Genomic DNA, 13,226 nt, shown 5'->3' with positions numbered 1-13,226 from the left:
CAGTGGAACGTTTTGTCCAGGAAGTTGTCTAGAAGGGATTGGGATTTGTTGTTGCCTAATTGTTTTTTGGTAGGTGTCCACACTACATTCCTTCCATCTATAGCATTTCTTAATATTACTGAGTTCCTTTGGCTTTATTGCCTCATGATTGAGTATTGCTCTGTTCATTTTGCTTTGATCTGATAGGGGTGTCAATGGGCTGAACGCTCTGAGAGACTCTGGGTTGAGGTCAGTGATAAAGTAGTCTACAGTACTACTATTGCCAAGAGATGAGCTGTAGGTGTACCTACCATAGGAGTCCCCTCAAAGCCTACCATTGACTATGTACATACCCAGAATGTGACAGATCTGCAGGAGTTGGGACCCGTGTTTGTTGGTTATGTTGTCATAGGGGCACATGGGGGAGGGAATGCTGTCACTTCCAGGCAGGTGTTTGTCCCCCTGTGTGCTGAGGGTGTCAGGTTCTTGTCCGGTTCTGGCATTTAGGTCGCCACAGACTCTGACCTTCATCTGCCTGCTGGTCTCAGCCGCCTGACTGTCTCTCTCTCTCTCAATGGGTCTCTCTCTCTCTCTCAATGGGTCTGTCTTGCTTCTCTCTCTCTCTCATTGTCTCCCAATGGGTCTCTCTCTCTCATTGTCTCCCGATGGGTTTTTTCGCTCTCTCTCTCTCTGTCCCACTTTCTATCTGTTTGTCTGTCTGTCTTTCTCTCTCTCTCTCTTTTGCTTGCTATTCCATCTGGCCTGTCATGTCTGCCCACAAGATGGATATCTCCACTACAAATGTACCACTCTACATCTCCAAAGGTGCACTTGGGCTAGTGCCATTCACATATGCACAGCATCAGGAATCTTAAAACATATAGCTGTAATTTAATAATTTACCTGATTTCTTTGTCCTTCTGTCTCTGTATCTCTGTCTTTCTCTCTGTGTCTCTGTCTTGAACTCAGTGAGGATATCTCTTTCTGTCTCTGTCTTTGTCTCTGTCTCTCTGTCTCTGTTTTTTAACTTCTGTAAGTGAGGATTTGTCAATAAAGACCATAAAAAATCTCCCTTCTCTCTCTCCCTCCTCCCCACTCTCTCTCTTTGTCTTTCACTTTCCCTCTCTCTCACCTCCCTCTCTCACTGTCCCCCCTCATTTCTCTCTCTCTCTCTCTGATTTAATCGGGGTTGTTTATCGATGTGATGGTGTGATTGGTATGGAGAAAAGCTGGGTGCGTAACTGACTGAGGTGGTTTATTGTCTCTCTGTCTCCAGGAGGTTGTCTCTCTGCCAGGCTCTGACCTTCATCTGCCTGCTGGTCTCTGCCGTCTGCCTGTCCTCCCAGCCCAGCGTAAGTTAGTTCTGTCCTCTTCACTCCCTTCTCCAGCCCACCTCATTAACACTGATAGACATGTCCACAGCGCCTGCTGAGGGCTGGGTTTCACATCGCTAAAGAAGTTTCTTATTTCTTTCCACAGCCCTGCTGCACAGCCGCGAGAGAGTAAACATTTTACACTATGTGTGTGAACGAACAGAATTTGTCAAATTAAGCACTTACTGTTCTGCGAGTGTGTGATTTTCATGTTGTCAAGATAACACTACTAAATAATGAATATTAACACTTTCGCTAGGAAAGCTTTTGGAAACCTCAGACAAGAATGTTTGGATTCACCTCAACACCTACTGACTGGATGCCCATAGTTTTGAGTCAGTTCATGAAAGTCCACACAATGCTACATTAATGGGACATTTCCAATCATCCCCCTGAAATGGCTGACGTGAAATGGAATTGAACCCATCCTGGCTGGACGCTTTATAAACTCACAGGCCCCATTCAGTAGCCTGCTCCCAGATCTGTTTGTGCGGTCTTGCCAACTCCTATTGGCTTGACAATGACCATAGGAGTTGGCAAGACAGCAGAAACAGGTCTGAGAACAGGGCCTGATTAGTCTGATGCTCTAATCTGTGTGAAGAAGTTTGCGTATCAAATGGCACCCTATTCCCTATATAGTGCACTACCAACCCTAACCCTATGGGCCCTGGTCAAAAGTGTTTCCCTGAGGAAAATCCAGGTCATTTAGATAATATAGAAATCAAAGTGCTCCAACTAGTATCAGATGTGATGAGGGGTCCTGCTGGCACGGCTATTGAGGTTCTGTGGTTCTGGAAGAAAGGAGCTGATTGGAATGTTTGTGTAGCGTTTAGCCTGCTAATGGAGGCGGGGACGGCGGCATGTTCCTATAGGGCTGGTAGTTGCTCTCCATCTCTATCCCATCTGGGCATGCTCTAATTGCTGCGTTGCCCCTTGCTTCTCCTTCAAGCGGAACGGCCATCTTTCATCACTGTTTGTCTGGTTGCCAGGGAGAGCCTGAGGGTAAGGAGGCTTTCTTGACACACGTACACACACCCCTCACACTCCCCCACACACACACCTCCTCCTGACATCCCAAATAGCCCTCTGTCCTCTCCCCCCTTAAACAAACCTGTGTTTTTATTAACATGACTTTCTCTTGGAATTCCATCCAGTCCTTCCGTTCTGTCCCTCCGTCAGAGACGTCAAAGCCAAATGCCTTCCTCTCTAGTTTCCCTCAGAACATTGACACACAGACAGACCGGTTTAAAATGCTGTCCCCACTAAATGTGGCAGCAAAACTGAACTTGAGGTTGAATTTACAGCCTTGTTAACACCATCTGTTGGTCCTGGACTCTTTCCTTCCTTCTTTCACTCTTACTCTCTCACTCTTACTCTCTCACTCTCTCGCTCACTCACTCACTCACTCACTCACTCACTCACTCACTCACTCACTCACTCACTCACTCACTCACTCACTCACTCACTCACTCACTCACTCACTCACTCACTCACTCACTCACTCACTCACTCACTCACACACACACACACACACACACACACACACACACACACACACACACTACCCTCAGGTGGCTGAGACAGTCAACCATTGCCCAGCCATGTCCGTTAACCCTCAGCCAATCATCAGTGTCATTCCTCTGACTGGGTTATAGTGAAAAGGGGAGTGATCAAATGTAGTACTTTACAGGTTTTTGTCCGACTAAGGTAGGCATGTGCCAAACTCTTGAAGTCAACTAAGGCGAAATCATGTCATGGGCGGGATCTGAACCCGGCTCACCCACGGTAGAGACCAAAGTCTCAAATCAAAGTTTATTGGTCGCATATTTTATAGAGGTTGCAGCTAAATGCTTAATAACAATGCAGTATCATGTCAAACAAGTACACAAATAATAAACAAGATATAACAAATAAATAAAAAACACAACAGGAAATCAAGATTATAGAGTATTTTGTTTAGATCATTTAATAAAAAAATTATTACTAAATACATTTTAATCCCACTTTAACACAACAAAATTTGGAAAAATGGAGGGGTATGAATACTTTCTGAAGGCACTGTAGATGTATGTAGATGTATGTGAATGATGTGTGTAGACAATATGGACAGTATGTGAATAGAAAGGTGTGCACATCACTAGTTATATAGGATGAGCCATGACTAGAATACACTATATACATGTTCATTGGGTAAAACAGTATGTAAACATTATTAAAGTGACCAGTGTTCAATGACTCTATGTACATAGGGCAGTGATCTCTAAGGTGTGGGGTAGAGTACCCGGTGGTAGCCGGCTAGTGACCGTGTCTGAGGTTCAGGGCAGAGTACTGGGCTGAGGCCGGCCAGTAGTGACTGTGCCTCTCAGTCCCAGATTTGATGGTCCCAGTCTCTTGATGCACCTGTACTGTCTCCTCCTTCTAGATGGTAGCGGGGTGAACAGGCCGTGTCTCGGGGGGGCTGAGGTCCTTGATCTTCTTGGCCTTCCTGTGACACCGGGTGCTGTAGATGTCCTGCAGAGCAGGCAATGTGCCCCTGATGAAGCATTGGGCTGACTACACCACCCTCTGGAGAGCCCTGCAGTTGCGGGCGATGCGATTGCTGTACCAGGCGGTGATACAGCCCGACAGGATGCTCTCAATGGTGCAAGTTTGTGAGGGTCTTAGGGGCCAAGCCGAATTTCTTCAGCCTCCTGATGTTGAAGAGGCGCTGTTGCGCCTTCTTCACCACACTGTCTGTGTGAAGGGACCATTTCAGGTCACCAGTGATGTGCACGCCGAGGAACATGAAACGTTTTACCCTCTCCGTCGATGGTGGTGTGCTCTCTCTGCTGTCTCCTGTAGTCTACGATCAGCTCCTTTATTTTGTTGACGTTGAGGGAGAGGTTATTTTCCTGGCACCACTCCACCAGCGCTCTCACCTCCTCCCTGTTGGCGGTCTCGTCATTGTTGGTAATCAGGCCTACCACTGTTGTGTTGTCAGCAAACTTGATGATTGAGTTGGAGACCTGCCTGGCCACACACTCATGGGTGAACAGGGAGTACACGTCATAGACTTGACATTGATTTTGAAGTCGCAGGCAGGGCCACTTCATCACGAGACCATGAACCTGCGGCGTGTTGCTACACACAGGTGCTGGGCAAAACTGCACGATGTATAAAGAAAGGCCAGCACACTGTATAATGCTGCTCCCCTGTGCTTTATCCATCCACTATGTTACACAAACAACAATTCACCTTTGTGGAAGTCTTTATTCTCTTACCTTAACTCTTAAGAGAGTCTTACCTGAGTCATTCAGATGCATCAAAATTATACACTTGAAAAACAACAATCTACCTTGATAACTACCATAGATACCAATAATATTATTTAGTCTTCATAAAGGTGTGAATAGAAATGGTGTGTGCACTGGCTCTCAGTCCCAGATTTGATGGTCCCAGTCTCTTGATGCACCTGTACTGTCTCCTCCTTCTAGATGGTAGCGGGGTGAACAGGCCGTGTCTCGGGGGGGCTGAGGTCCTTGATCTTCTTGGCCTTCCTGTGACACCGGGTGCTGTAGATGTCCTGCAGAGCAGGCAATGTGCCCCTGATGAAGCATTGGGCTGACTACACCACCCTCTGGAGAGCCCTGCAGTTGCGGGCGATGCGATTGCTGTACCAGGCGGTGATACAGCCCGACAGGATGCTCTCAATGGTGCAAGTTTGTGAGGGTCTTAGGGGCCAAGCCGAATTTCTTCAGCCTCCTGTTGTTGAAGAGGCGCTGTTGCGCCTTCTTCACCACACTGTCTGTGTGAAGGGACCATTTCAGGTCACCAGTGATGTGCACGCCGAGGAACATGAAACGTTTTACCCTCTCCGTCGATGGTGGTGTGCTCTCTCTGCTGTCTCCTGTAGTCTACGATCAGCTCCTTTATTTTGTTGACGTTGAGGGAGAGGTTATTTTCCTGGCACCACTCCACCAGCGCTCTCACCTCCTCCCTGTTGGCGGTCTCGTCATTGTTGGTAATCAGGCCTACCACTGTTGTGTTGTCAGCAAACTTGATGATTGAGTTGGAGACCTGCCTGGCCACACACTCATGGGTGAACAGGGAGTACACGTCATAGACTTGACATTGATTTTGAAGTCGCAGGCAGGGCCACTTCATCACGAGACCATGAACCTGCGGCGTGTTGCTACACACAGGTGCTGGGCAAAACTGCACGATGTATAAAGAAAGGCCAGCACACTGTATAATGCTGCTCCCCTGTGCTTTATCCATCCACTATGTTACACAAACAACAATTCACCTTTGTGGAAGTCTTTATTCTCTTACCTTAACTCTTAAGAGAGTCTTACCTGAGTCATTCAGATGCATCAAAATTATACACTTGAAAAACAACAATCTACCTTGATAACTACCATAGATACCAATAATATTATTTAGTCTTCATAAAGGTGTGAATAGAAATGGTGTGAATGACGTTTTGTATCTGCTTCATATTCTGTATGAGTAGGACTGTTGATCCACGATGTCCTGTCCATGTACGAATATTCCATCTACAAGGCAAAACTGATCCTAGATCAGCATAGTTCTGTTCTCCTGAATCTTCTCTGGGATTAGTTTATGCTCATGTTCCTACAGCCACAAATCCACAATCTAGTCTAACATCTAAGTAAACCTAGTGCTAATTTAGTCTTCCCTTTTTGAATCCCAATGAATAAGATTACATAGACGGGGGACCTGATCCTAGATCAGCACTCCTACCCTGAGACCTCCATCCATTCTGGTAGCCAGGTCAACATGATTACCTATAAGCCACTCTGAGAGCGTTCAATTCAGAGGTCTTGTGGTTAGACTATCCACCTTTTTAAATGTATTTTATATTTAACCTTTATTTAACTAGGCAAGTCAGTTAAGAACAAATTCTTATTTACAATGACGGCCTACCCCAGCCAAACCCATACGACGCTGGGCCAATTGTGTGCCGCCCTATGGGACTCCCAATCACGGACAGATGTGACAGCCTGGATTCGAACCAGGGACTTTTGCACTGAGATGCAGTGCCTTAGAGTCCAAGAAGAGATTGAGATTGGAAGGTTGTGGGTTTGTTTCCTGGTCGAGTCGTACCAAAGACTCTAAAAACGGGGTCTCTCTGCTTGGCACACAGCAGTAGGGAGATAGTTTGGGGGTAAGGCCCTGCGACAGACTAGCATAGCATCCTGTCCAAGGGGTGTACATCAAGCTGCCTCACACTACAGAAATAGGAGAAATAGTCCTATGGGCTGTTTTGGCTCGGACAAAGATGACTTATTTACTCTGTAGAAGTGAAGGGGATTCCTGATTCACTGTACCTTACCTTCAATCACCTCTCCCGGAATAGAATGAGGGATAAGGGGATAATAAAGGGGATTGGGGGATGTTCGGAAAGGTCAGAGGTTGTTTTCATTAATCTAGTATGCCGGGCCTTCCAATCTCCAACTCTATCGATGCTAATTTAACTGGCGGTGGTGGTAACCCCAGGTCACCCTGCCATGGACCATATGATGGCGTGTGGAATGTAGTCCTCTAGACTAGTCACTCCTGAACCTTAACGGAGGGAAATCTGACTCTGTCAGTTATAAAGAGTCAGACTTTGGGGACGATTTCCAATACACTCACTTGGTCCTTAGTGACTCCCCCTCATTAACCTGAAAATACCTGATTAGTATACAAAAAATATGGCCTAAACTCCACCCAGGGCTAGGGCTCTCAGAGAGATAGGTGGGAATATAACCATATTGCTTACAGCTGTTTAGTTCTTATTAACCGTTTAGTTCTCATCATTTTGCTGTTTGGCTGTGTTTACAGTTGTCACATAGGGGTGCAGGTACACACACACACTCTTGAACTAGATTTATGTGATGGAGATGAAGTTTTTATATACAGCACTAAACAACTGGCTTCCCCAAGGTGATCTTGTTGACAGGTAGCAGGGTGTGTACAAACACACACACACACACACACACACACACACACACACACACACACACACACACACACTACACCCCTTTCACACATTCATGGTATTTACCTCACCTATACCTCGCTTTCACCCCCTCCTCTCTCACTCACACACACACACACACACACACACACACACACACACACACACACACACACACACACACACACACACACACACACACACACACACACACACACACACACACACACACACACACACAGTGTGATATGTTAAATACTTATCCAGGCATTGTAAGATCTGATATGCGTCTGCAATGTAGTCGGGCATGAACTCAACCTTTATGAATATGGGCCCAGAGCTCCACAATGGGGAGAGAGTTGTTTGATTTATTCTGGCAATACATGTTCATGCTCAATCATTTGGAATGAATGTACTGCTTTAATCATAATATGTGAGTGGTAATAACGGAAACTGATTTGACTGTTGTCTAAGTGTATTGTTGAATGACCAAATCAATCAGTCAATCGTTCAATCCAAAGTGACGGATCTTCTAAGGAATCATAATTGGGGCCCTAGAGAATCCATTCTCCAACCAATAAGCTAATGGCCTTGGCCCTTTGGAATCAATTCTGTAGGAATCAATGAATAATCAGTTGATGCAGAGTGCTGTTTGTAATGTATGTGAACCATTAGAAATATATCAATAGACAGTCTAGTATACTTTACGTCAATAAATGATGTTGACCTCTGACCTTCTGTGTCTCAGTCTTCCTGGGTGTCTGCGTGGGGTCCTTCAGAGAGTCGTTCAGCGCGTGCCCGACGACAGCTGCACTACAGGAACGAATGGGCCTCGTGGAATGGCTGGTCCGTGTGCTCGCGCTCATGTGGGGGAGGGGCCTCTGTGCGTACACGCACCTGCATCACCAGGTAAGAACCAGGGATGGTCCAATCACAACAGAGACCTGTTTCAAACAGGTTAATCCTCAAAAAATGTCAGTGAATGTTTTTGTATGCTGCTTTCTCTGTATTTGCTGTGGTCTATCTAGTAATAAAACATGAACACAATGACTACCACAAACTTTCCCATTCAAGTCAGATTTCTGTAATGGGATGACCAGTGGCCTTATTTAGTGTGGCCATAAGTGTACAGTCTTAAACTAAAAGTGCATTATCATAATTTTCACAATTTCACAGTATTATTCCAACCTTATTTTGAGGAAATATAAAACATAGAAAAATCTAGTTTTTAACTGGACAGGGCCTTTAACATTTTGACCACAATGGCCCCAGTCAGATTTACTACTTCTCAAATAAAAACATTTGGCTGGAGGCTCATCCCTGTGTTCAGTAGGCTTACAGTAATCTCTGTTAAAGCAGAAGTAAAATCTCACGTAATTTGGTCAGCTGCGTGTTTAACTTTGGTGTTCATATATATTAGAAATGTTAATTTCCAGCAAATACCGAGTCTCCCCCCGTTGCAAAAGGAAACTCTCAGGCAAAGCCCCCCCCCCCCCCCCCTTCTGTCCCAGGAACCCAGTTGGCGGACCATGTTCAGGAGACCCCAGACAATACAAGATCTGCAACACCAAGGTATGTGTCAACATGATGACATCACCACACAGAGAAACCAGTATGCTGTGTTTGCACATGTCTATCATGCCAAGACCTACTGGCCCAATACAACATCCAGAATATCATGCAGCCAACTGAGTGTCAAGCTTGTGTATGGCACGCAATGGAAAACGTTTTAAAACATTTTGGAAAGGAACACTTAAAGGAGCATTTTGTTTAGGATGAGTCCAGGAAGTCCCTTTAGTCTAATTAACAGGTCCCTGGTCTCATCTGTTGAAGTACCAACTCCTCTGACTCCTGCCATAGGCCTACATGACACGCTGGCAAGATAATGGATAAACACAACAGAACGAGGAGTTGGCTAAATCACAAACAGATCTGTAACCCTGCGTCAGCCTTGTGTGTATGACAGGAATTTGTAACCTATCATTTTGTCACTTGTTGCTTTTTTTTGGAGTTTGAGATTCCACTGTGTGTTACAATCTGGTTGTAAGTGTGACTTGTTGTCATGTGCTGTCTACTGCAGACCACCATTCACGCTTTGCCCCGAGACACAAGGGCTCGATTCCTGCTCCGCCCCAAAGTCACGTTCAACCCTTCATCATCCCTTTCTGCTTTCTGCCTTTCTTCACTGTCTAAGAATAACCAAACCCAAGGGGAAAATACATCTGTTCTCCTTAAAAAAAAGGTGTAATCAGAATCACAACTTTTGAATGATGGATTTCTATACAGAATGGTCGATGCAGACTTTCGTATTGATGTCAAACATTTTGAAACGATAAGCTAAGTGTGCTTCAGGGCTGATAACAAAGTTGGTTCAGTGAATGTGAACTATGCTGTTACTATATTTAACTAAGCAGGTATGCTGTCTGGGCGTGATCAGTTTCACTGAAAACATGAACCTGTCACTCCATTGTACACAAGTTGAGCTCCTGATACTATATGAACAGTACAAATACTTCTGAGTCCCATAAATAGATAGATACAACAGAGTTTTCATCTACACCCTCAGTGAATAGTATATTTTCATGGTATATAATCTTGAAGATATTTATTTATTTTTTTACTGTTATTTTACCAGGTAAGTTGACTGAGAACACGTTCTCATTTGCAGCAACGACCTGGGGAATAGTTACAGGGGAGAGGAGGGGGATGAATGAGCCAATTGTAAACTGGGGATTATTAGGTGACCGTGATGGTTGAGGGCCAGATTGGGAATTTAGCCAGGACACCGGGGTTAACACCCCTACTCTTACGATAAGTGCCATGGGATCTTTAATGACCTCAGAGAGTCAGGACACCCGTTTAACGTCCCATCCGAAAGACGGCACCCTACACAGAGCAGTGTCCCCAATCACTGCCCTGGGGCATTGGGATCTTTGTTTAGACCAGAGGAAAGAGTGCCTCCTACTGGCCCTCCAACACCACTTCCAGCAGCACCTGGTCTCCCATCCAGGGACTGACCAGGACCAACCCTGCTTAGCTTCAGAAGCAAGCCAGCAGTGGTATGCAGGGTGGTATGCCGTCCAAGACGTTGGTTTACTTGGAAGGTATACGGTGAGGGTCCTCTATGTCAGATGTATGGGTGTGTACATGTGTGTTTAGACAGTGAGTCAGTATTGGTTACAGTATATTAAACATATTAACATAAGGTGGTGAGGTGTGTTGAGGCATGCATGTGTGAGTGCATAGCACTGGGTAACCAGGTCTCTACTGTATGTATCTGTCTGCTGCAGGGGTGTGCTGGGGGCTCAGAGGACTTCAGGGAGATGCAGTGTTCTGCCTACAACGACAGACCGCTGGTGGCTGGAAACAGTTACAGATGGACCACCTTCCATGGAGGTCGGTGAGGCATGGTGTGTGTGTGTGTGTTTGTGTGCGTGTGCACACACTAAATGTGGCATGTGTCCATTGGGAAATCTGCTTGTCATTTGGCCACATCTGTATTATGAGTTCAGTCCATACTCTCCACTGACCTGTTTCACCCTTTCCCCTCTGCACCCTACCCCCACCACTACTCCCCCCTTTCCTACCTCCTTCCCCGTTCTCCTACCTCATTTCATTCCCATCTGTCCTCCACCTGCAACTAGTTACCTCCTTCCATCAATTAAAATGTAGCGTTTTTTAAACCCTGTACTGCAGTACTACGGCTAAGAGATAATAGCCTAGAATAGCCAGTAACGTGACTAACCCAACTTTCTAGTAACTGTAATGTTTAGTCGTATGTGAGAGGTAATGTCTGTCCGTGAGGAGGTTGTTTATATGTGTATGTTTGCATTGTCTCGTAATACCACCTCCTAACCTAAGGTTCTAACCCGTGTGAGCTGAGCTGTCTGGCCCAGGGTCACAACTTCTACTACAACTTTGGTCGTGTCCTGGACGGCACTGCCTGCAGTAAAGAGCCTGGAGATGTGTGTGTCAACGGAAAATGCTTGGTGAGTGACAATTTTGTGTGTGTGTGTCCACTATGCAGAGAGGTGGTCTCACTATGTGTGTGTGTCAGGCAGTACCGGAATCGAAAGCACACACTCTCACTCTTGCATCCCCTTTCTCTCTGTCTGGACAGTATTGGGACTGTCTCTGTCTGGACAGTATTGGGACTGTGTTGACCATTTCCTCTGGTTCCCTTAGGAGTAGTTTACTCATCCTGTGCGTTAGGACCAGAGTGCACTTGTCAGAGCACCCCCCCGCACGCCCACACACACACACACACACACACACACACACACACACACACACACACACACACACACACACACACACACACACACACACACACACACACACACACACACACACACACAAACACACACAAACACAGCCTCTAAAGGATAGACAGAGCAAAATAAATGTCAAGGGCTGACATTCCTTGTGGCTTTCTTTTATAACTAATTTATGTTTAGTCAAAGCTGGATTCATGAAGTTTTGATAAGAGAACACTAATTAATGGTACTTGCTGCACTCTAAGAAACAGAATGTACAAACAGCGTCAACAGAATGTTACTCTAGGCCCATAAATTCGGTGTGTGTGTGTGTGTTCTGAGGGTCAAAGCAGAGGCCCCAAACTCTAAGCTCTGGCCCTCCGCCACGGAATTCTCAACCTAAGTGGTTCCTGCAGGACAGTGATGTAGTAATAGGGTAATAGTAATAGGGTTCTCTCATCCCCCACACACACACACCTCAGTAATAGGGTTCTCTCATCCCCCCCACACACACACCTCAGTAATAGGGTTCTCTCATCCCCCACACACACCTCAGTAATAGGGTTCTCTCATCCCCCACACACACCTCAGTAATAGGGTTCTCTCAACCCCCACACACACTCCAGCAGATGGAGATGATTGGAAATTAAATTCTCTCCCCTGAGGTTGAGGCTTTGGTCATTAGTACATTATGCTCCTCTATCAAAACGTCTGTCTCTGTCTGTCTGTCTGTCTGTCTGTCTGTCTGTCTGTCTGTCTGTCTGTCTGTCTGTCTGTCTGTCTGTCTGTCTGTCTGTCTGTCTGTCTGTCTGTCTGTCTGTCTGTCTGTCTGTCTGTCTGTCTGTCTGTCTGTCGAGAAGTGTAGGAGTGTGAACATTAGCATGTTGGTCTTTATGTCTGTGTGTGTGCTTATATGTCTTTGTGTGAGTTGATGTGTATGAATGGATTCATGGGGCGTGAGGTCAGCGTTGGTCCTAAACTGTCTGAGGTCCCAGGAGGCGTGGTCTAGGACAGGAAGCAGATGCAGAGTCCAGCTGGTCTGGAAGGCAGCGTGACACAGATTGAGTTCAGGCCCACACTACACATAGCAGCCTGGACTAAATATGGTGTGCGTGTGTGTGTGTGTGTGTATTCATGTGTACAGTAAAGAGTGCCTCATGCACTCAGGTAGCTTGTTGTGTTGATTCATATACTGTTGCGTACACAGATTCACTGTGTGTGTGTGAGGGGTAGATAATTATATGTTTCCTAGATTGCTGGTCTCTACTCTAGAACCTCCCACTTGATTGGTTTTCTCTGCACTGCAGGAGGAACATACAGATTGTAATCTGACTGGGGTGTAGCAAGCAAATGACCCCTTTACACACACACGCACGCACACGTGCATGCGCACACACACACACAGACGGAGACACACACACACACTCAAACATACACAAAGGCCCACTTGAATCTGGAGAGAAGATAAAAATGTGTCGCCCCTGAACAAGGCAGTTAACCAACTGTTCCCCGGTAGGCCGTCATAAGAATTTGTTCTTAACTGACTAGCCTGGTTAAATAAAGGTTACATTTCAAATGTAAAAAAATCTTCTCTCTCTGAGTGTTTAATATAATAATTATTATAATAATGATTTCTATTTATATGATGCTTTTCAC

The 13,226-nt window shown here is 45.7% G+C and overlaps 1 protein-coding gene across 2 annotated transcripts in view; it reads left to right on the top strand.

The window, feature by feature from the left end:
* The window catches only part of adamtsl5 (ADAMTS like 5), a 55,779-nt gene that overhangs the window by 19,848 nt on the left and 22,705 nt on the right, over positions 1-13,226 (top strand). The window contains exons 2-6 of one of the 2 annotated variants that reach the window (XM_071400964.1): positions 1,256-1,331; positions 8,063-8,223; positions 8,826-8,886; positions 10,605-10,710; positions 11,176-11,303. In XM_071400964.1, the coding sequence (XP_071257065.1) occupies positions 1,256-1,331; positions 8,063-8,223; positions 8,826-8,886; positions 10,605-10,710; positions 11,176-11,303 (532 nt within the window). Of the gene's footprint in view, positions 1-1,255; positions 1,332-8,062; positions 8,224-8,825; positions 8,887-10,604; positions 10,715-11,175; positions 11,304-13,226 lie in introns of those variants that run through there. The other variant, XM_071400965.1, reaches the window with a different exon arrangement.

Source organism: Salvelinus alpinus, chromosome 5 (assembly GCF_045679555.1).
Source record: "Salvelinus alpinus chromosome 5, SLU_Salpinus.1, whole genome shotgun sequence".
Taxonomy (NCBI): Eukaryota; Metazoa; Chordata; class Actinopteri; order Salmoniformes; family Salmonidae; genus Salvelinus; species Salvelinus alpinus.
The sequence above is the reverse complement of the archived record's forward strand: the minus strand, read 5'-3'. Positions and strand labels throughout refer to the sequence as shown.